This window comes from Sceloporus undulatus, chromosome 9 (genome assembly GCF_019175285.1).
Source record: "Sceloporus undulatus isolate JIND9_A2432 ecotype Alabama chromosome 9, SceUnd_v1.1, whole genome shotgun sequence".
NCBI classification, from domain to species: Eukaryota; Metazoa; Chordata; class Lepidosauria; order Squamata; family Phrynosomatidae; genus Sceloporus; species Sceloporus undulatus.
In genome coordinates, this window is record NC_056530.1 from 27,833,853 (window position 1) to 27,857,315 (window position 23,463).

At 44.5% G+C, this 23,463-nt stretch overlaps 1 protein-coding gene and 1 long non-coding RNA gene across 2 annotated transcripts; both read right to left on the minus strand.

Annotated features, from left to right (window-relative positions):
• Window positions 1–7,646: 7,646 nt before the first annotated feature.
• On the minus strand, window positions 7,647–15,198 carry CFL1 (cofilin 1). Its single transcript, XM_042440455.1, has 4 exons — window positions 15,041–15,198; window positions 11,781–12,088; window positions 10,439–10,515; window positions 7,647–8,505 (listed from the first exon to the last, which is right to left on the minus strand). Exons 1-4 carry the CDS (start codon window positions 15,041–15,043, stop codon window positions 8,393–8,395), a joined length of 501 nt encoding a protein of 166 aa, XP_042296389.1. The 5' UTR covers window positions 15,044–15,198; the 3' UTR covers window positions 7,647–8,392.
• Window positions 15,199–22,143: 6,945 nt separating this feature from the next.
• LOC121915082 lies at window positions 22,144–23,460 on the minus strand. Its single transcript, XR_006100641.1, has 2 exons — window positions 23,327–23,460; window positions 22,144–22,240 (listed from the first exon to the last, which is right to left on the minus strand). It is a non-coding gene; the product is annotated as an uncharacterized LOC121915082 (long non-coding RNA).
• Between the last annotated feature and the right edge of the window lie 3 nt (window positions 23,461–23,463).

Sequence of the window (23,463 nt, forward strand, 5' to 3'; positions counted from 1 at the left end):
AGTAGACAAGCTGGAATGTGTCCAGAGGAGGGAGACCAAAATGGTGACCGGTCTAGAAACCATGAAGCCCTATGAGGAGAGACTTAGGGAGCTAGGGATGTTTAGCCTGGAGAAGAGAAGGTTCAGAGGTGATATGATATGTGGCTGTGTTTCTATCTGTGATAGAGAGATGGAAGGAATGTGAAAAATAGAAAGGCAGGGAAGAGATGCTGAAGGTGAAATGCTGAAGCAGTGCAGATGGGCAAGAGGGAAGGTTGGAGAGTGGAGGGAGAAAGGGAAGGGGACCAGGCCTCTGGGAGCCAGGAGGGGAAGGCAGCAGCAAAGCCAGGATCGCCTAGCTCTGTGCGAAGAGGAAGGGGCCTGTGGGAAGGGCCAGGAGAGAGGCCTTGGGCATTGGGAGGCAGCCACCAACCTCACAGATTTTAAGAACTGTGTGAAGACACACCCAACTAAAGGTGGTGGCAGGTTTGGGTGTGCAATGCACCGGTACCCTGGTGAGACCAAACTCTTCTACCCAAAAAGGCTCTGAAGCTAAATGTAAAGTTCAAAAAGGGGGAAGTTTAATTTAAAGAACAAAAATAAAGAGTTTTCTCCTCCCCAGCTCTAGATAAAAGATACTTTACAGTTTGAGCTGCAGCAATCACTCTAGGACACGCTACTAGGCCTTTGTAGCTCCTCCAGGGAAACTCTATGGTCAACTTTAACTAAAGGTTGCCCTGAAAGACCTAGAGATTATTCTGAGAGAGGACACTCTACTAGGCCTTTGTAGCTCCTCCAGTGCAACTTTATGGTCAACTTTAACTAAAGGTTGCACTGAAGGACCTAGAGATTCCTAGAGCGGACACTCTACTACGCCTTTGTAGCTCCTCCAGCACAACTCTATGGTCAACTTTAACTAAAGGTTGCACTGAAAGACCTAGAGATTATTCCGAGAGAGGACACTCTACTAGGCCTTTCTAGCTCCTCCAGGGCAACTCTATGGTCAACTTTAACTAAAGGTTGCACTGAAAGACCTAGAGATTCCTAGAGAGAATACTCTACTAGCCACTGATGGAGCATTTGTTGTCATGCGGAGACCACCATCTGGAGGCAGAGATTGAAAAATGCAACTTGCACAAGGGCTGCGTTCGCACTGCATAATAAACTGGGTTTTCAAACCACTTTAAACCAGGCCCTTGTTCACACTGGTGCTAGTGCTAAACCTGGTTAAACCAGTCCTTCCGAACCCGAGGCATTTGGCGCATCTTTTTGAACGATTCGGCTCAATGCAAGCGCAAATGTGTTGTCGATTGGATTCGGTTCCAATCCTTGGGACGCGACCACATGGAAAATCCATTGTGAATCAATCCAATTGTTAATGTGAACACATGAAGTGAGCTAACTCAAATTGCAGCAACCAAAGCCTGAACGTCTCTTTAGCGTCGAACAGCTCCATCAATTCAAAATGATCCAAGGCAATAATTGGTTTATTATATAGTGTAAATGAGGCCAGTGTTTCATGCCACGCTGTTTGTCCATTGAGCTCTAGTGAGAATGTCGCTGAGCATCGGTTGGTAAGAAATGTATTTCACCGCGCATCAAGTGGCGCCTGAACGGATCTAGAGAGAGAAAGAAGGATTGCATGTCTGGAAATATTTAACCATTGCAGATGCTCCCCATGCAACCGTTGCTAACAATCCTTGGCTAGAAGACGCTCAAAGAAAGCAACGGCAAACCCTCTCTGAAGAACGTTGCCGAGAAAACCGTCTCCCTTCCAAACTGCTAGTAAAGTATATTTCCCTCCCTGAGCGCTTTTACGAATATGGGATGTGAGACATGGCCTTCTCAGTAGCTGCTCCTAAACTCTGGAACTCCATATATATATATATATATATATATATATATATATGTCTGTGCATGCATGTGTGTGTGTGTGTGTGTATATATATATATATGAGTGTGGGCATACATCTATGTGTATGTGTGTATACATCTATGTGTGTGCCTACATATATATGTGTGTGTGTGCGAATGTATATACGAGTGTATACATATATGTGTGCGTGTGCATACATGTGTGTGTGTGTATACATATATGTGAGTGCATGTGTATACGTTTATGTGTGCATGCCTACCTGTACATGTATATGCATGCGTGTGTATACATATATGTGTGTGTCTGTGCATACATATATGTGTGTGTATACATATATACAGTGGTACCCCGGGATACGAAATACCCAGGTTACGAAATTTCCGGGATACGAAAAAATCCCATAGGAAATAATTGTTCCGGGTTACGAATGTTTTTTCGGGTTACGAAAAAAATTTTGGTGCTTTTTTCGGCTTTTTCGCACGAAATCGCGGCTTTTCCCCATTAGCGCCTATGGCATTTCGGCTTGCGAATGCTTTTCGGGTTACGAAAGCGGCGGCGGAACGAATTAATTTCGTAACCCGAGGCACCACTGTACTTGTCTGTGAATACATACATATCTGTGTGTGTGTGCATATACATGTATATGTGCGTGTGTACACACACACACACATGTGTGTGTGTACGCATATATGTGTGTATACATTTATGTGACTATGTATATATGTGTGTGTGTACTTTTTCCAATTGTCTTGGTGTTTTTGTTTAGCTCACCAACAGTTCTCCCTTTGTCTGTTCCTTTGCTTTCATTTTTCACAACCGTGCAAAATGAACATATAGTTTCCAAATCTGTTTCCTCTATAGTCTGGATTAAGGCTTAAATTTTGTGGCCACCTTGTTGAAAATCCTTTGTTTCCACAATTTGACTTTGTAGTGTGTGTGTGTGTGTGTGTGTGTGTGTGTATTATACACACACACACACACACACACACATATATATACTGTATATAAATTTCAAAAAGCAAACCTTCATTGTTCCAGAAAAGGTTCCCGTTTTTTTGTCCTCCGTTGCGTGGCACATTGGTTTGAGCATTGGACGACTCTGTAGACCCATCTCAGCCATATAACCCATTGAGTGACCCTTGGGCAAGTCACACTCTCTCAGTCTCAGAGGATGGCCATGATAAACCCCTTCTGACTAATCTGGCTGAGGAAACCCCATGATAGACACACCTTAGGACACAATTTGGAGGCACACAAGAAGAAGAAACCATTATCTCTGTCCATAATCCCATAACAACTAATGCAACCTTGGTATGGACCAAGGTTCGATTCCTGCTTCAGCTATGAAACCCACTTTGGGTGACTTTGGGCAAGTCACACTCTCTCAGCCTCAGAGGCAAACCTCCTCCAAACGAACCTCGCCAAGAAAACCCCGGGAGAGCTTCGCCTTGTAGGTTCGCCGTACGCCGGAAACGACTCGAAGGCACACGACAACGACAAAATTATTGCAAAACCAACTTTCCTACTGGTTTCAAAGCATCTTGCAATGGCATTTTCAAGGCCTTGAGAGGGCAGCAGAGCACCGTTTTTTGCCGTCGCTTTGACTTCATCGTTTCCTTCTTTTGCAGCGCATGAAGGACAAAGAATACCTTGCATTTCTGAACAATATATCTTTTTTTTGTGGTGACCTTACTGTTGGTGACCCTAAAATAAATAGTAATAATACTATTAATAACAATACCGTTGGGTTTTCTTGGCTGCGGTTTTGCCGTTGCCACTGTCCTCTGAGGTCGAGAGAGCACCCCATAGGTTTGCATGGCGAAATGAGCCACGGCCTTTCCATGATTCATGCGAACGAACCACGCATGGCCTCCTCTGCCTTTGGCGTCACAAACCAGAAAAAGGCTGCAACTCCTTAACCACAAAGCGTTCCATTTGGTGTAAAGGTTGTGTCAAAACCGTGCAATGTCTAGTCCTGTTTTAGGAGCCTAAAGTCATTGACAGGGGCTGCATGCGCACTGGAGAAATAACCCAGTTTGGCGCCACTTGAACCGCCGTAGGATTGTGGTTCGATGAGACCTTTCGCCTTCTCTCTCTGGCACTGCAACAGCAAATCCCATCACTTCATAGCTGTCGGCGTCGTCAAACTGGGTTATATCCTCAGTGCGAATGCCGCTTTGGCGAAACCTGGCCGCCGAAGCCCCGTCCGTCTTCGGATCAGAAGGAGAAAAACCTTGACCACAAGACAAGGCAAATATTTAAACCACCCCATTTGTTATGTGTGTGTGTGTTAACACACCTACAAAGCTATTTGTGCGTAATGGTATTTAACAACTGTTATGAAACAACCAGATTGGCTCCAGACAAACCGGGCAGCCCAAAACGCCAAGGCAGATTTTAACTTGGCGCCTTGCCGTTGTGACCTGCAAATGCAATGAAAAAAGCCTAGTCATAAAATGGGTTGTAAAATGAAACCAAAACTTAAATTACTATGATGGAGTCTATATATACATACATATATAAATATATACATATACACACATAGGTTGTGAAAAGGATTGTTCAGACCGCCTTGGAAGCAGGATGGGGTTGTTGTTGTGCGCCTTCAAGTCATTTCTGACTTATGGCAAACCTATCATGGGGTTTTCTTGGCACGTTTGCCATTGCCATCCTCTGAGGCTGTGTGTGACTTGGTCAAAATCACCCAATGGGTTTCATGGCCAAGCCAGGGTTCGAACCCTGTTCTCTAGTCCTAGTTCAATGTTCAAACCACAACGCACTGGCTCACGATGCCATTAACAAACACTGCATTGGTGCATTTCCGTTGGCCCTATAAAGGGATCACTATTTTGCGGATATTTGGATACTGTAGTTGTTGGAATCATTCTGTGCCAAAAGCAACCGGTTCAAATCCTTCACCAAAGGGGTGGAGCTTCTTATCAGGACACCGTAAGATCCCTTTGCAGATCTCTTGTTCAGAAAAGAGAGTTTTGAACTACAGTATATTGTTGTTGTTGTTGCATGCCTTCAAGTTGTTTTGGACCTATGGCAACCCGAAGGCGAACCTATCCTGGGGTTTTCTTGTGAAGATTTGTTGAGGTTTGGCATTGCTTTCCCGAGGCTGAGAGAGTGTGACGTGGCCAAAGTTTTTATGCTTGAGCCGGGAATTGAACCTTGTCTCTAGAGTCATGGATACCAAGGGTCCACTGTATATTCCAAAAAGCAAACCTTGATTTTGCCATTTTATATAGGGGTCATCATTTTCCTGTCCATGATATTTAATGGGACTTGGGCATCCATGGATTTTGGTACTCACCGAGGGTCCTGGAACCAAACCCCAGCGGATACCAAGGGCCCACTACCAAATACTCTGCTTCTCTTTCGCCTGACGCACAGTGACTCTGCCAGTTTAATACCTATTGAAGCTTAGCTGGTTAAGAAGAGAAGCCAGACAGAGCCAAAGTGACTCTGCTTTGAGGACTCCATGACTTCAGTCGAGGCTGGAAACCGCACCCAGGACTTTGATCTCGCTTGGCGTAACCCAGGTGACTGTGCCAGCCACACCTAGGGAAAGGGCAGCCGCCAAAAACTTGAGGCTGGAGCAAAGGAGCCAAGATGGTCCCAAGTTCAAATCCCAACAACAGTGACCTTAAGGCTAAAGAAGGGCTGGGGATCTTGTGGCCTGCATCCCTCCCGAGTTTGGACTGCAGCTTCCATCAGCCCTAGCTAATTGTGCTTAGTTGTGTTTGAAAAGGTTTCTTCTTCTGGGTGGGGATGAAGCAAAGATTTGCACTCCTTGCTCTGCCATTTGTTTATGTATTTAAGGGATTTATATCCCTGCCTTTCTCCCAAGATGGGATTCAAGGTGGCTAGGGCTTCATGGGAGCTGCAATCCAAATTTGGGGAGGGATGCAGCATTACTGTACCTTGCCCTTGAAGGCTGTGCAGAGGATTGGGGTGATATATATTTGCGGTGTTTCCACATTCATGGGGGTCCTTTACCCTTAACTCCAGCAAATGTAGAGGGACCACTGTACAGTCACCTCTCCGTTCTCGCAGACTTGAGATCCTCGGTCTTGAATATTCACAGAGGGGCAACCTAATTTCAATGGGGTGTGAGCCATGGCATGCGCTCGCAGGCATGTGCCCCATTCAAGCCTATGGGGCCTGAATATCGGCATGTCTCCTTTTTCACTGGGGTGCGTCTCCGAAACGGATCCCCTGTGAAAACAGAGGGCCGAGTGTAGTCCCAAAACGGTTAGATTGCCTACAGCGCATCTGAGGAAGTAAAGTAGACTGAAGTCTAGGAAAGCTCATGCTGCCCATTTCTTTCTTTCAGTTAGTCTCAAAGGTGCTACAAGATCTCTCTACGTACTACTTCCATTTTACAGTGTGTCCTTTTTTGCTTTAGAAATGCATTCTCTTGATACTTCCACTACTTTAGTCCCAAACAGCTCAAGTTTAGGCTACCTACACCTATAACATGTCTTTCACTATAGAAATGCAGACACTTCTGAGGTTCCAGTCTCAGAATAGAACCTTATTTAAACAAAAGGCACATGTCATGTTCTCTGCGATTACACCACAACCGAGAGGCCACAGCAAACTGACCAAAGTCCAAGCCTGGATGCTATTTCCAAAGCGACGCCTGCCTGTGCCCAACAGACAAATAAGGAAGTGAGTGGTTTTATTCTGCCTTGGGCAAGAGAACATGACCGAATACTTCCATTAAAAGCAACAAACTTCAGTGAAACTTGAAAGCTTGCATATTTTAGCTCACAGGGAAGTCGTTTCGGCTTAAAGCTGGCTGCTCGATTTTCCAGCCCAACAGAGCTCAGTTAGGCATTAACTGGAGCTCGGCAACGAGGCACACCAAACCGGGAAACGACGCATCGCCATTTGCTCCTAGCAAACCTTAAAAGGTCATTTGCCAACAATGTCTCTGGGGGAATGGAATACTGTACATGAATGTGCCTTCATAACTGATGAACCAGGGCTGTTTATTTTGGAGTCATTGGATAGTTTAAAGAAGAAAGTTTGATGGAAAGAGGCTGAAAAGCGTGGGGGGGAATTACCTGGTTAGACTTGGAAGGAGATGGGCACTTGAAGGACTGGCAAAGAAACAGGGGACACTTGTGTAAAGCCTATTTCCCTTCCTGGACACTGGCAAATAGGACTGCCAGCGGGGGAAAGAAATCCAATTTTGTAGGCCTGCATAATTCAAGGGTTCAGGAATTTATTCTTCCTATCAGAGGAAAATGTTAGCACCTTTAGTTCCAAGATTTTCCATGTCCTGAATCAGAAGGGAGACCGCAGTCAAGAAATCAGACTAGGACTGGGAATAAGGGAACTAGATGAAATCCTGAAATGTAAAGACATATTGCTGAGTACTAAAGTTAGGATTGCCTATGCTTTTGTATCTCCCATTTCTATTTACGACTGTGAAAGCGGGATGACGAAGAAAGGAGATAAAAAGGATCCTGGAGCAAACCTAGACTGAACTCTCCCTCGAAGCCAAGGTCTCTAAGACTGTAGTACTTTGTCATATTGCAAGATGACAACTCACTAGCTTGCTAAGGAAGAAGGCAGTAGAAGAGAATACTTGCACTGCAGATGGATAGATTCAATCCAGAAAGCCACAGCCCTGAGTTTGGCAAACCTGAGGATGGTTGTTGATGGCAGGGTGACTTGGAGGAGTCTCATTCACAGATTCACCATAGTATATATCAACCCTGCATTCGCTTCCCAAAGCTCAGGCGACGAACGACCGACACATAAAAGGCAGCATTACTTATTATTATTATTCTTTTTTTATTGAAGGTCATTGGTGCTGCTTCCATTGTTTCGTTTTTGTTAACCCCACCTCCCTCGAGATGGGTGCAACTTCCTCTACGATATTTCATTTATACACAGTACTACAGACAAGCACAAAGCCACTATGGCAGTTAAGAAGGGAGTCAGGCACAGGGAGGGAGGGGAAGGGGCCAGGAACGCAGCTGCCATTCCACACGGTTTTCCAAAAACACACATACGGGGAGACCGATAAAAAAAAATCTACACGCCGGGAGTCGTGGATTAATTCTGGAATTAGAGGGTCCCTGTATGACCCCTGCCTTTAAATAACACCCCCCCCCGCGCTCAAGCCTTGGCCAGGAGTGGATCCCTGCTGAGGAATGGTCCCGCAGCTGGAATGGAAGAAGCAGATGGTCCCACAGGAGAAAGGAGGCAGCCAAGGAGTGGGAGCCCCCAAAGGAATATCGCCTCGAAGGCTGGGCTTGGAAAAGTGAGGGAAGGAGCTGTAGCTGGTTTGGCAAGTTTCAACAGCAGCTGCGAAGTTGGGGGGCAACCGCTTCTTATGTGTTTTATTTAAACAGGAGGGGAGCACCAGAGGGGGCAAAGATGAGAAGGCAGAAAAACCGGAATGTAACTAAAAAGGAAAACCCACCCCACATCCCACCCACCAAACCCCAAACGGTAGCACAGGGCCATTAACATGGAAGCTCCGGAGACGCTGGCACGACAGGGGGAAGGGGAGGCTCACAAGGGCTTGCCCTCCAAACTGATGACGGCGTTGCCGCCCAATTTCTCCGCCAGGGTGCAGCGGTCCTTCACTTCCTCCATGCAGTTTGCTTGCATCTCGTGCTTGATCCCTGTAAAGAGAAAAGATGGGCACACGTGTGAATGCCTGTGCCAGGCAGATGTCCCAATCCCATCCCCAGCACAGGAGAGGGAGCAACGCCATCCCTTCCACAAAGACTGGCGGAAGAATATCGACAACAACATCCAGAAGCAAGAGGGAACCACCGCTAATGGCAGGAGAGGAAACAGGAAGTGAGTCATTCCTTTGGAGCATGGGAAACACATGGCTCTTCAGATGCTGCTGCACTGCACATCCCCACAATCCCTGGCCACTGGCTGAGCGTTGCAGTCATGGGATACCAGGAAGGCCCTCCTTTCCCTACCTCTCTTTGAAAGTATACCTTTGATCATCAAAAGATGGGCTGCATTGATTCCCTAAACCGCTGCATCTTGTGTCAACCGGTAAACGCTGAAAATCATAGCTAGAGATGTAAAAAGCTCTCACCCATGGCTTTATTATGTTTCTCTGCATTGCCTTCCCATAGTTTCTGCATACTGGGTTATAATACTGGTTCTCATCCTCTAAAACATATGTAGGGCACCAGGTTGGGGGAAGCTGACTTCGTTTCCAAAATATGCAACAAGGGTGGGAATTGTGCAGTCCTCCAGATACTGCTGAACAGTATAATATAGTATAATATAATATGAACATAATTGTCATGATGAATACTGGGACTCGCAGTTCAAAATCTAGAGGGTTACACAATTCCTACCTGATATACAGTGTGCGCACACCACATGCAGCTTCAAGCATACGCTAAAGCAGCGCGGCAATCAAACAAATGGCATGTTGCGCCGTGAGCACATGCCCCATTTTTGAAACGGGCCGTGAGCATATGCAGAATTTCCTTTACGCAAGGGGGGGGGGGTCTGGAATGGATCCCCTACATAAGGAAGGGCCCACTGTATAGGTATATAGACTGGAGCCAGCTAAAATAAATCTTATACTAGTGTTTAATCTAATTTGAAGCAATTGGCCATCTAAAGCAAGGACTTGCTTGTCCTGTTGATTTCAACAGGAAAGAAGTGTGACTCAAGTCCACAATGCAGAAGTCGGTTCACTTGTCCTCTCCAGAAACTGTGGACTACAAATCATCCAGGGAAGCCAGGCCAGGTAGGGTTCATAATCCAGCATCTGGTTACTACCCTCGCCACAATGTTTTGACCCATGCTCTAAGTGCCTCCCAAGACAACCCCACCCATTTTTAAAAACACAGATCATACAATTTAACAGTAGGTTTCCTACTTCTAGTAATTTTGAGACTACACTCGTCCCCCGGGTTACGAAATTAATTCGTTCCGGCGCCATTTTCGTAACCCGGAAGTCTTTCGTTAGGCGAATCCCCATAGGCGCTAATGGGGAAAAGCCGCGGCTCCGCCGCGGCTCCATTTAAAATAGCGCCGGCTTTTTTTCGCAACCCGGGGAAACCTTCGTAACCCGGAAATAATTAATTAAATGTTTTTTCTTCGTAACCCGAAAAATTCGTAACGCGGCGCGTTCGTATCCCGGGGTACCAGTGTACTTGCTTTGGGGAGGAGAGGGTTGTCTGGCTAACACAGACTGGACCGTGCAAACACACTCTGAAAGTGGCAGCCGCTTCTCTCAATTTCAGGTTCTACAACTCTATGACTGTTGAGATGTGCACTAAATAAAGCACTTTGCAAGATCAAAAGCAAGACAGACGACAAGCAGTTAAAACGTTACGCTGCCCGTTCCATACTGCTGACTAAACCAAGGGCTATCTCTTGGCAAGGCATTGGACACCCAGCCTGCTAATCTCAGGTATGTAAACAAGCTATGGTTAGTCAGGAGCTGAGCATATCACATGCTTGCTAGGATGAAACTAGTCATCTCAGAGCCTAGGCTCAGGGTGGAAAAACAAGCAAACCCATCACCTATTCCCCCCACCTCAGTGTACAGCAAGTGCCCATGCCAGCTCTCACCTGTCAGTTTCTTCTTGATGCCATCCTTAGAACTCGCATAGATCATTTTACTCTTCAGAGGGGCAGACTCAGGCGCCCTGTGGGGAGACAAAAACAACTACTTCAGCACCAGAGTTGGGTCAAGCTCACCCAAATATAGTCTGTTACCAGCCTCCACAAGGGGAGACTAGGTTGGCACGGCTCAAAGCACAGGCAGAGAGAAACAAGAACAAGGAGATGGGTAGCATGGAGCTGTTATGGCACGACAACACCAGAAGAAGAAATCTGCTCAGTAAGAAATTATGGGACCCAGCTCCTTCTCCTCACTTTAACAAGCTTGAATGTGGGCAAGGAACCTCTGGTCCTCCATGTCTTGGGACTCAGATGCCCACAGTCCCTTGCCAAGCTGGCTGGAGCGTCTGGGAGTTGAAATATAGAACTTCCCCATGTTAATGGCTCCCCACAGCTATACTTGGTAACAGATATCAGCACAGATATCTTTTGAACAGAGACTCCAATGGGAATCAGTTTGGGAGTGTTGTCCTTGCATGCACCTCTTGCCCCCCAGGTTTAGGTTGCCTGCACTTCTCACTCAATACCAGTGGTTCCATTATTGTATTCTTGTGTCATCATGAACAAAAGCAGCTATTAAGCAACTTTCGATTCCCTACACTACAGATTCGCAACACGGAGGAGGGGGGAAAGGCATACACACGGAAACCTTGAGTTTAGCATGCTTAAAGGTGTCTTTAATAGAGTACTCCATCCAGTGAGGATAACAGAAGAGAACTAAGGGGCTTAAAGAATGCTTAGTTCTGCTAAGACTCCATGAAAACCCAGTCCTTACCCTTGCCCAAGCCCAGCTGCTTGCTCCTAGACTGGGATGGGGAATACGTGGCCATTAAAATGAAGTTGGGACTACAATGTCTCTGTCTCTAACAACCAATTACCCTTGCTAGGGCAACTTGGGTGTTGGTCAACACCTAGTTCAGGAGGAGGTCATAACCCAGATTTCATTTAAGTGGCAGGATGCTACCAAACAAAACTACCCCACGAAACAGGAAAAGTGTCAGCAAGCTTCTACTGGGGGTGCTTCAGGCAAATAGGTGGGATAGATGGTGCAGCCGCCCTACTTTATGTTCAGGAGGAAACCACAAATGTGCACCCAGGAATGGGATCTCCAAGCAAAAGTTGCAAGTGGACCAGAACCTGAAATCCAACTTCATTCACTTGTTAGCATTATCCTAGTTACAACCAGGTGCTCCCCAGCAGCTACATGGCTGCAGCGAGGATTGAAAACAACTGGGGTGAAGATGAGGGGAAGGCATGGCTGCAATTCCAGGACTGATTTTAGATTTCCCACCAGAAGATGAAGACAAGGTCCTCCTTTTTGCTCTCCTTGGTCTCATAGGTGGCATCGTAGAGGGCATAGCGGCAGTCGCGGTCAGGCAACATCTTGACGAAGTGCAGGTAGGGGTCTTCAATGGTATCGCCCACATCTCCCACCAGGATCTCCTTCCCCTCCTCCAGGATGATAGTCTTCTTGTCATCACTCAGGCAGAAAAGGACTGCCTTCTTGCGCTTCTTCACCTCCTCCGGGGTAGATGCCTTGCGCACCTTCATGTCATTGAAAACCTTGATAACTGCATCGGAAACAGCGACGCCAGATGCCTGATGGGGGTTGAGGGAGGAAGAGAAAGGGGGGGAAAGGAAGGAAAAGGGGTCAATGGCAGTTAAAATGAATCCTCCAAGAGGAGAAACTTCAGAGGGCACACATGGTGCAGAGACAATGGGCAGGGCAGAAAAAACCCTCTCATATTCATATTAGCAATGCACAAAGTTATCCAAAGAAGCCAAACAACTGGAGAATAAAGCTATTTGGGATAAGTAGTTATCTCTGTGTTTCAAAGGCATTATGTCTAAGGGTCACTTTCTGGGGAGACTAGGCAAGCCACTTTCTTCAGGATATGGCTATGAACATCTCACAGGTTGGTCAGTGAAAGAAACAAGTCTGAACCACAGAGCCCTTTGTCCAGACAGTTTGGTTATGTTCTTCCATGCCAACCACCAAAGAGCCCAGATACAGGGCTCTGCAGATTATGTATCACCAATTTCCTTCCCAGTCTGGAAAGAATGCACTTTTACTGGACCCCAGTGTGAAAGTATTCCTTATACTTCAGAAAAACAGCACAATACGGGGGAAAGGACAGTTATCATCCACACCCTTAGCATTAAAAATATTTATATCCTACCCTGTCACAAGTAATATGAAGGCAAACAAGTGAAAAGAATAAATAGACATTTCAATTTATAATGCTGTGGACACACTTGGTGCACCCTCGAAGCCGAGCATTGACACAGGCAACCCATGCACACCAAGCTGTGAGAGAAGCAGGCTCGCTGTAATCCCAGATTTGGGCATTCTAGTGAGGCCACAGAAAGATGGATTTCTCTCCCAACATGCTCCATGTCTATAAGGTCTCTATAAGGTCTCTGACGGTAGCGTCTTGTCTAAGAAGTTCCCTCATGTATGCAACTGAGCGCACATGTTAAATCAGAGGGAGCCCCCAATTCACCTTTAAGGCAAGTCAGAAGTCTTGCTCCTGGAAGGAGAGGACATAGGCAAAGGAAGTGACAAGAGCTCCATTGAGCTACTGAGGGGTAACAAACGGATCTGGGAGTGGCACCTTCTTGGGCAATTTACCTCTCAAAGCTGGGAGATAAACCAACAAGGGTGTAACTAAGAAGTATGGTCTCCTGGATCCCATGCCTAAGAGAAGGCAAGGGCAAAGGCCCCTGGGATTTAATAGCAGCTTTCAGGGGTGGGGGAAAAGAACAAAAATGGGAGAGGAGGAGCAGGTGCCCTTAAGCCGCCAGCTTGGAAGGAGGCGCTTAGCCGCCCGCTGCCAGCTCCAGAAAAGGAAGTTGAGTTGTGCCGCATGGGGCTGAACGGCGGAGAAGGTTAAGTGACCGCGAAGAGAAGGCGGTGGGAGGGAAGAAAAGGGATCCATTGTCAGCAACAGAAGTTGGGAGAAAGCAGGGTCCTTCTTAGGAAGGGCACAGAGGCTCAGCTGTTCCATCCCTGGAAAGGAAACCAGCCCAGCAGATGCGTTTTCTGGAGTAGGGGTGGCAAGGCAAAACGAGAGAGCAAAGGCAGTGACCATAAGCCCAAAGCAACGCTGGGAAGCCGTTACTCAGAGGAGGAAACGGTTTGCCCAGTGAAAGGCCGCGCAGGAAAGACGCAGGAGTCACAACCCTGAGAGAGAGAGAGAGAAGGATGATGTTTTAGCAATGAGAAACGGTGAACTGACTACTTTAGGCAACCAAATCCCCGGAGGCAATCCTCAGAGAGCACTTGATCGCCGCATTCAAGGGGGGGGGGGAGCCAGTGCTGCGATTTGGTGCCCATGCGACAAGTGCCCTAACGCACACACCCTCCGCGCATGGCACACAATAGGCTCCTCTGTATCCTTCTTCTCCCCCAGTCCTTCCCTCGATCTGCATCTCCCCAGACAGACAGAAGCATAAAGACCATGGGGCTTATTTAGGGTGAAGAGGTGCCACAAGAAAAGGGGCTCCAGGGTTCCCTTCTTAAAGCGGAGAACGGAGTGTTGGTTCTTACCTGCGAAAGGTTTCTTTCTGGCGATGGAGGAGGAAACCTCCTAGACCCATAAAGCCAAGTATAACTGCATTAAACATCCACAGAACAGGGCTACCTCTGCTGGGCATGCGTTCCAGTCGGCTCCAGTAAAGTGGATGTTGGGTGCTATTATACAGTGGGCCCTTGGGATCTATCCGCTGGGGCTTGGCTCCAGGAACCCCATAAATACCCCAAATCCATGAATGCCCAAGTCCCATGATATACAATGGGGTAGTAATAAGGGCAAGTACTCTCCAATGACTCCCTATGGGCAAATCTTCTCCAACGGTGTTTGAGGGGACAAGCATTCCCCAATGTTACTCTATGGGGGAGTATTCTATTCTTCTCTATGGGCAAATCCTCTCCTAGGGTTGCCTATGGGCAAGTATTCTCCAATGATTCCCAAGGGGCAAATAAAGCTCAAGGATTCCCTTTGGGCCAATCTTCTCCTACATTTCCCTTTGGCCAAGTATCCCCCTATTACCTTCTATGGGCAAGCATTCTCCTCTTAGTCTCTATGGGCCAATCTTCCCCTACGCTTCCCTATGGGCAAACCTTCTCCAATGCTTCCCTATGGGCAAACCTTCTCCTATTCTTCTCTATGGGCAAGCATTCCCCCATGCTTCCCTACGGGCCAATCTTCTCCTATGCTTCCCTATGGGCAAGCATGGCTTCCCCTGGGCAGGTGCTGCCATTTCCCAAGGCGCAACGTGGGCTGCGAGAACGAGGAGGAGGAAGCGGGTCGAAAGCGGGTTAAGGACGGGGCCTCAATGGGGCCGAAGGCGGGGGCCAGAGAAAAGAAGACCAAGAAAGGCCGGCCCCATTTTGCCAAGGGCCCTCTTTGGCCCCGAGAGGCCCGAGGCGAGGTCCGCCGCGTTACCCTCAAAGGGGGGCCCCCCGGAGCCCCCCACAAAATGGCGGCCGGGAGACAAGATGGCGGCCGTGCGGCGCAAGTGGGGGGGCGGCGCAGAGAGGGGCCTCACCATGGTCCCGGAGGCGAGGAAGGGAGAAGGAAGAGGAGGAGGCGGCGGCGGTGCGAGGCGGCTCTGGCGCTGGGACTCTCCGAACAGCGGCGGCTTCCGACTCCTTCTGCGCGTCAAGACAGGCCCGAAAGAACTGCTGCTGCCCCGCCCCGGCGGCTCACGGCTTCCGTTTTAAAGCCACGCCTCAGGAGGAGCCGCTTCCGGTCCGGCGCCGCGGGGCGTCACGGGAAATAGAGTCCTCCCCCCACCCCTCACGCTCTGAGGCCTAGCCACGCGTTGCATCTCGGGAAAGCGAGTCCCGCGCGTGGAGGCTGTTGCCATGGAGACGGAAGGGAGGGAGGGAAGGCCTTTCTTTAGTGAAGCAGCAACAGCTGAGGGAAAACAACGCTGCTTTTGTTTTATTTCAATATTTTGTTTTATTTTAAAATTTTCTTTTAACATTATATTTTTATTTTAATATTTTCTTGTAAAACTTATTATATTATTTTAATATTTTATTTTAACTTTTATTATATTTTTATTTTAATATTTTATTTTAACATCTATTATTTTTTTATTTTATTTTAACATTATATTTTTATTTTAATATTTTAACATTTATTATATTTTTAATTTAATATTTTATTTTAACATTTATTATATTTTTATTTTAATATTTTATTTTAACATCTATTATTTTTTATTTTATTTTAACATTATATTTTTATTTTAATTTTTTTAACATTTATTATATTTTTTAATTTAATTATTTTATTTTCACATTTATTATATTTTTATTTTTTTTTTTATTTACCATTTATTATATTTTATTTAATATTTTATTTTAAACATTTAATATTTTTATTTTTCAATTTTATTAACATTTATTTTTATTTTAACATTTATTATATTTTTAATATTTTAATATTCATTAGACTTTTGTTTTAATATTTCATTTTAATATTTTAGACTTTTATTTTAATATTTATTACATTTTTAATATTTTAAGGACCCAATGTTTTAAAAGTATTTTTTTTAAAAAAATCTCAATAAAATTCAAAACAATTGGAATCGTCTGTAGACAAGATTATTTATTTATTATAATAATGATAATAAAATAAAATTAATTGTATCCCGCTTCTCTGAAAAGGTCGAAGCAGCTAACAATAAAACATCTGTAAAATACTGTACAATAAGCATACAATACATTATAATTATTTATAGGCTCTGGGCAGCAATACTACATTAAAAACAATACAATGAAAAAGATACAAAATTAAATACATTAAAATAATATTAAACTAATAAAGTAAAATAAAAAAATAAGATTAAAGTGTCTAAAATATAAAATTGCATAAAAACACACACGGGTTCAAAGCATAACAGAAACCCAGCTGCACCATAAAACCCAACCTGCTATGAATTAATGTATCAAACTGCTGCTTAGATAAAAATGTTTACAGTTTTATGGTTAAATAAATGTTTTATGGTTGTGAGAGGAAGTGCTTTGACTTGTTTAAGCAGCATCCACACGGTGGAATTAATCCACTTTAACTGCCAGGGCTCCATGTTATGGAATCCTGGGAGTTGTAGTTTACTGCGGTCCCAGAGAGCTCTGACAGGGAAGGCTAAACGGCTCACAGAACTACAAATCCCAGAATTCCACAGTTAAAGCAGTCTCAAACTGGATTATTTCTGCAATGTGGTTTGGACCACAGAGGAGGTAGTTGCGTCCAGACATTTGGCTGCATGCAAACACCAGAAAACAGGAAGCGAGTGGATGATGGATTATGCTATTAAGAAGGCCTTGGCAGAATGGAAACAGTGCCCCAAAGGCATTTGGACGATCCCGATGCTTGGGCCGTTTTCCTGCTGGCAGCTTGTGAAACCTATTTCCTCCAACCTTTTTCCCGTCCTAAAATGGACATATAATTTAAGAGCACCTTCTATTTCCAGAGTCAACACTTCCCCAAAATTTCAGTCCCTGCCTCCTTTTCCTTGAGACCCTTTGTCTTCTTTTTCCAGAGTCAAACCACTAAACAAAATGTGCTTTTTTGTGCGCCGCTTTCCGTCTTTCATCCCTCCCAGCGTGTGGTTAAAAATCTGGCTTGTTGGTCGTGGGAGGCTGGTTTAGTTTTGCACATTCTAGGGCTGTCAAGTCATTGCGTTGTAGGCGTCTTGATTTCACATAATACAACACACACACACACTCACACACACTTGCGGACAACACGCAATTCCTTTCGAAATTGTCATGTTCCAAGCCAGGGATCTGATATAAATCCAGATCCTAGCTCCTTGTTTTTTTTTGGGTTCTGGAGAGAGAAGGATAGAATAGTTACAAACAAATTATGCAAGTGAAATACAGGACTGTAGAAGCAACCGACACATAATCAAATATAAAATTATAAAACATCAACAATCATGTAATATCTGGGAACACTCCCCTAAACAATATATATATATATATATATCATTTGCTATATTTTATTGCTTGACTCTTAACATATGTATTATGTTTAATTGTTTCTCGTAGAACGTAGAACATACAACACAGGCAAGTTTTATCTATTTTTATCATATTTAATATAAATATATTCATATATATATATATATATATAATGTATTGTATTTATTGTAAAATATTTCTATAATATAGATTGTATTCAAATGCATTTTATTATATATATATATATATATTATATCTTTATATATTTTATCATATATATTTCATAACATATATATTAATATATTATATTAATAGTAAAATATATTTTTAAAATTTATATATATTTAATAATAATAATAATAGGTTTTATTTATATACCGCCCAATCACTGGGAATCCGAGCGGTTTACAATAGAGGGGATAACAGACAGTTCCCTGCCCACAGGCTTACAATCTAAAAGACACGACACAAAAGGAGAAGGGAATGGTGAGGGGGGGAGGGAATCAGGTCCAGCAATTCTTCTCTCCCTCTGAGGCCTGGACCAAGGCAGATGGACCAGAGAGAGGGCTCTTTCTTCAGGCTAGCCCCTGATGGTACTGGGAGGGAGGAGCCTCTTTCTTCAGGCTAGCCCCTGATGGAACTGGGCCAGCCTTCTCTCTCCCTTAGAGGCCGAACGATGACAGTTAGGGAGGGAGGAGCCTCTGTCTTCAGGCCGGCCTCTGATGGTACTGGGCCAGCCTTCTCTCTCCCTCAGAGGCCGAACGATGACAGTTAAGGAAGCCTCTTTCTTCAGGCTAGCCCCTGATGGTACTGGGCCAGCCTTCTCTCTCCCTCAGAGGCCGAAAGATGACATTAGGGAGGGAGGAGCCTCTTTCTCAGTAGCCCCTGATGGTACGGGCCAGCCTTCTCTCTCCCCAGAGGCCGAACGATGGACAGTTAGGGAGGAGGAGCCTCTTTCTCAGGCTAGCCCCGGATGGTACTGGGCCAGCCTTCCTCTCCCTCAGAGGCCCGAAAGATGACAGTTAGGGAGGGAGGAGCCTCTTTCTTCAGGCCGGCCTCTGATGGTACTGGGCCAGCCTTCTCTCTCCCTCAGAGGCCGAACGATGACAGTTAGGGAGGGAGGAGCCTCTTTCTTCAGGCTGGCCCCTGATGGTACTGGGCCAGCCTACTCTCTCCCTCAGAGGCCGAACGATGACAGTTAGGGAGGGAGGAGCCTCTTTCTTCAGGCCAGCCCCTGATGGAACTGGGCCAGCCTTCTCAATATTTATATTTTGTATTTTATATACAAATATTTTATTATATATATATTATTGTATATATCTTTATATATTTTTATCATGTTTTAGATAATATATTTTATAATATATATATATATATATATATATTGTGTATATTTTATATTATATACTTTATATAGTATCTTATTTATAGTAAAATATATTTATAATAAATTTTTATACTTTACATTAAAATATATATTATATATAATATTTTGTTATTTTATTATATATATATATATATATACACATATATTTAATTTTAATATATTTTTATCATATTTTATCTATTTTTATTTGATTATATGTACAGCCTTGTGTCAATTTACAGCACTTTCTAAATAAAGCTTAATAATAATAATGATTCAATGCTATGGGATTCTGGGGCTTTGTAGTTTTGTAAAGCTACTTAGCCTTCTCTGTCAGAGGGCTCTGAACTACCATTCCCAGAATCCCACAGCACTGAGCCAGGGCAGTTAAAAAAGTGGTGTCAATGTGGTTTATTATTTCTGAAGTGCAAACAGTGTGTCTGTTGTTGAGTCATGAGGGAACATAAAATGAGAGCAGGGCTGTGGTTTTGAATTCTCCTGACTGGAGTTTTTGGGCAGGAAACTCTCCTCAAACAATAGAGGCTCAAAGTGGGAAACTAGGCCTCAAAAGGCCTCGCCGCCTCGCCTCCACACAAGAAGCAGCGCGCATGCGCACTGAGCAACCCCCCTCGCCGCCTGCTTTGTGTTTTCCCTCCCCTCCCTTTCTCCGCATTCGCTTCCAAATAAGGCGTCGAACGAGCCAAACCCGCAAACCCCGCCCACCTTGCAACTTGATTTGCCCTTATATGGGCATGTGGAGCGAAGCGGGTGAAAGGAAGAAGAGGAGGAGGAGGAGGAGGCAGCGCTACTCCTGGCTCTGGGGCTCCCCCTCGCTGCCGCTGCCGAGAACTGCAGGCCTTTTTCTCCCTCTGCAATAAATAAGGACATCATTATTAAGGGCTGCATCTGCACTGCATAAATAATCGGGTTTGATACCGCTTTGGCTGTCTTGGCTCAGTGCTATGGAATTTTGGGAATGGTAGCTCAGAGCTCTCTGACACAGGAGGCTTATTATTATATTTGTGGCTGAAGAGTGGGGATAAATATTCAAAATGAAATAAAAAATAATATAATACTTATTATTATTATATTATATATTATTATTATATTTAATATTATAATTGTCTAATTAAAATAAAGTAAGCTGCTCCAATAGCCTTTGTGGCTGAAGAGGGGCGTATAAATTATCCAAATAATATAATATTATTATATTTTATTATTATATTATTATTATATTATATACTATTACAGGTATTATTATATTTAATATTAGAATTGTCTAATTAAAAAAGTAAGCTGCTCTGATAGCCTTTGTGGCTGAAGAGCGGGGTATAAATACTCCAGATATTTAAATTTACATATCCCTTTCTTTAAAACTAAACTACCAACACTATCAATGCAAACTAAAATCGATTTAAAATCTTTATTGATTTATTTTATTGACGTTATTTGTACCCCGCCTTTGAGCCTTAAAAGCTCTGAGCGGCTTACAATTATTATTATTTTAATTACATATATATTCATATACAAATTTAAAATATATTTTAATACAATTTAAACATTTCATTTTAATTCAATTTAATTTTAATATATTTTATTATATTTATATTATATTATATTATTTATATCCCACCCTTCTCCCAAGACTAATAGTACGTTAAAGCAGAATTAAATGACTGCAATACATATCTTAACAAAATATTACAAACCCCAGAATCCCACAGCATTGAGCCACGGCAATTAAAGTGGCGTCAAACTGGATTATTTTTGCAGTGCAGATGCAGAGTACATCCTTCCGACTTGGACAATAAATGCATAAAATTTGCTTTGGTGCCCCAACAAACTAAAATCCCCAGAAATGCATAGCATTGGGTCATGGCAGTTAAAGTGGAATCAAACTGGGTTATTACTGTGGTGCAGATGCAGTCTAAGTCCATTAGACTTCAACAATTAATGTATACAATTTGCTCTGTGCCCCAACAAACTACAGTCCCCAGAATTGCATAGCACTGAGCCATGGCAGTTAAAGAGGTGTCAAACCAGATTATCTCTGCAGTGCGGATGCATCCGAGGAAGGAGGAGGAGATGTTGCAAAGTTACACCTAGGTGTGTGCACCTTCCCGCTGGCAAAACCCCAATTGTGGATAGAGCTACTCATTATTTTTCCCAGCTCCCTGCAAGTACAGTACTGTAGTTTTTTCCACTGATGTGAGATAAACAGGGAGAGGCCTGGCTGCCTTTCTGGAAATGTGTCACCATCCCTCCAGCGCAGGGTGCCTCCACACGACAGAAAAACAAGGCAGTTTTACGTTGTTTTAAGCGCTGCATCCGAATGAGCCAGCAAGCCTAAGAGGCGGATGTATCTGAAATGCGTTCAAGGCATTCAGATGCATCAGTTATTCACGCATCCAAGAATGTGAATCTTCAAGAACGTGGCCGCATAGTCCTAAAAACCCACAATACGTGGTTCGGTATACACTTGTCCCTCCGTATTCACGAGGGTTAGGGGCGTAAGACCTCCGTGGATATGGAAAAGCCGCAAATAACAAAAACATAACGTTTTTACCATAGAGGACACCCCTCTACGAATCTCTAGGTCCTCCAGCACAACTCTGTGCTCAATGTCCGACAGACACTAACCATAGAGTTTCACTGGAGGAGCTACAAAGGCCTAGTAGAGTGACCTCTCTAGGAATCTCTAGGTCTTTCGGTGTGACTTTTAATTAAAGTTGACCAAAGAGTTTCACTGGAGGAGCTACAAAGGCCTAGTAGAGTGTCCTCTCTAGGTCCTTCAAGGCAACCTTTAGTTAAAGTTGACCACAGAGTTGCGCTGGAGGACCTAGATATTCCTAGAGAGAGCATATTAATAAAATTTGTGAATAATCAAAGCCGCAAATATCAAAGCCGCAAATATGGAGGGATGAGTGTGTGTATACACACACACACATATATAGAGAGAGATTTCAAATATGCACATCTATTTGAAATGTGTGATACGAAAGGTAATAAAAAACTGAGATATAAACTATAATTTGGCGGGTGGAATATAGCCTCCATCCCACGTTTCTCCAGGGATCAGTCCATCAATAGATAACACTTTTGCATCTTGGCAAGGCCAAGGCAAAAGGATTCCAGGCATTCAACCAAGCATTGGGGGGACCATTTCTTCACACAATAAGCTACTCATAAACAAACTGGGCTCTTTCACGACGGTTGCAGACAGCTTTTGGGAACCAGGGCCAACATCACGGGACGCATGGAGGGTTTTGCCTTGGCAGAGGAGCCCAGTCGCCAAAGAATACACGGGAGTATTGAGAAACGGTGTTTTATCTACGGAGCAAAAGACAAATGGTCCAAGCCTGTGACGTTTCCAAGCGGAGCGCAGATATCTCCAAGTTCAGGCTATCTGTAATACAAAATAATAATGATGATTTTACTTTTGCTATGCTAATAAGAATAATAATGTTTTATTTATGTCCTGCTTTGTCGAGATTCACCATCTGCGATGGGAAAGAGGAACAATCCAGTTTGACACCATTTCAATTGCCATGGCTCCATGCATCACAAAACTACAATTCCCAGGATTCCCTAGCATTGAACCAGGGCATTTAAAGCAGTCTCAACACTGGGTTATTTTTGCACTGTGTTTTGGACCAGAGGCTGCCAAAGAACCACTTTGGCACAAGCAAAATAGTCAATGGGATGTGTAGTGCGCTCCAGGTGCCAATTGGCATGGCTGGCGTCACATGCTGTGGCTTGTCTCCTCTCCAGCTACGCAAACCACACCTTGGGTGCGTAATAATGCCTCAGCTTACCTCCCTTCCGATTAGGAGTCTGTTCAAAGGATGCAGGGAATGGAGACTTACGCCCTGAAGTTGGGTGGCTTCACGCTTAGCTACACCTGGGCTAGAATCCTGCTAGGTTTTGGGCGTTCAACAAACAAGATTGGCAGCGCAAGAATGCACACTGAATGAGGCTCACTCAGAAAGCTGTACTGGACCAAACCGAAAGGTGGTCTAGTCCAGCACTCTGTTCCTGGGTGCATCTTAGAATAACATAGAGCTGGAAGGGACCCCAAGGGCCATCCAGTCCAACCCCTTTCTGTCATGCAGGAACTCTCAATCAAAGCATTCCTGACAGATGGCCATCCAGCCTCTGTTTAAAGGCCTCAATATTCCAGGTGGGGCCTGGCCAAAGCAGAACAGAGTGGCACTATGACTTCCCTTGATCGCTAGACACTATGCTTTTATTGATGCAGCCTAGAATCGCATTGGCCTTGTTAGCTGCAGCATCACACTGTTGGCTCATGCTCAATTTATGGTCTACTAGGGCTCCTAGGCCCCTTTCACACGGAGTCTCCTTGTTCAGCCAGGAGTCCCTCATCCTAGATCTGTGCATTTCGTTCTTTCTGCCAAACCTTTCTCCCTGTTCAGGTTCATTTTGTGAGCTTTGGCCAGCTTTCTAATCTATGGAGGCCATTTGAGATTCTGACCTTCTCTTCTGGGGCATTAGCTGCTCCTCCTGGAGCCATGGCAGATAAAGTAATGTCAAAACAGATTATTTCCACAGTGCAGAGGCAGTCAATAGCAAGGTTCTTTTCAGAGCCAATTGCGCATGCGCGCACCCATT

Coding starts and splice junctions, on each gene's coding strand:
- CFL1 (XM_042440455.1), bottom strand. Junction 10,516..11,780: donor GACCTTGTCTTCATCTTCTG/GTGGGAAATCTA, acceptor GTCTCCCCACAG/GGCGCCTGAGTCTGCCCCTC. Junction 8,506..10,438: donor CATCAAGAAGAAACTGACAG/GTGAGAGCTGGC, acceptor TTCTCTTTACAG/GGATCAAGCACGAGATGCAA.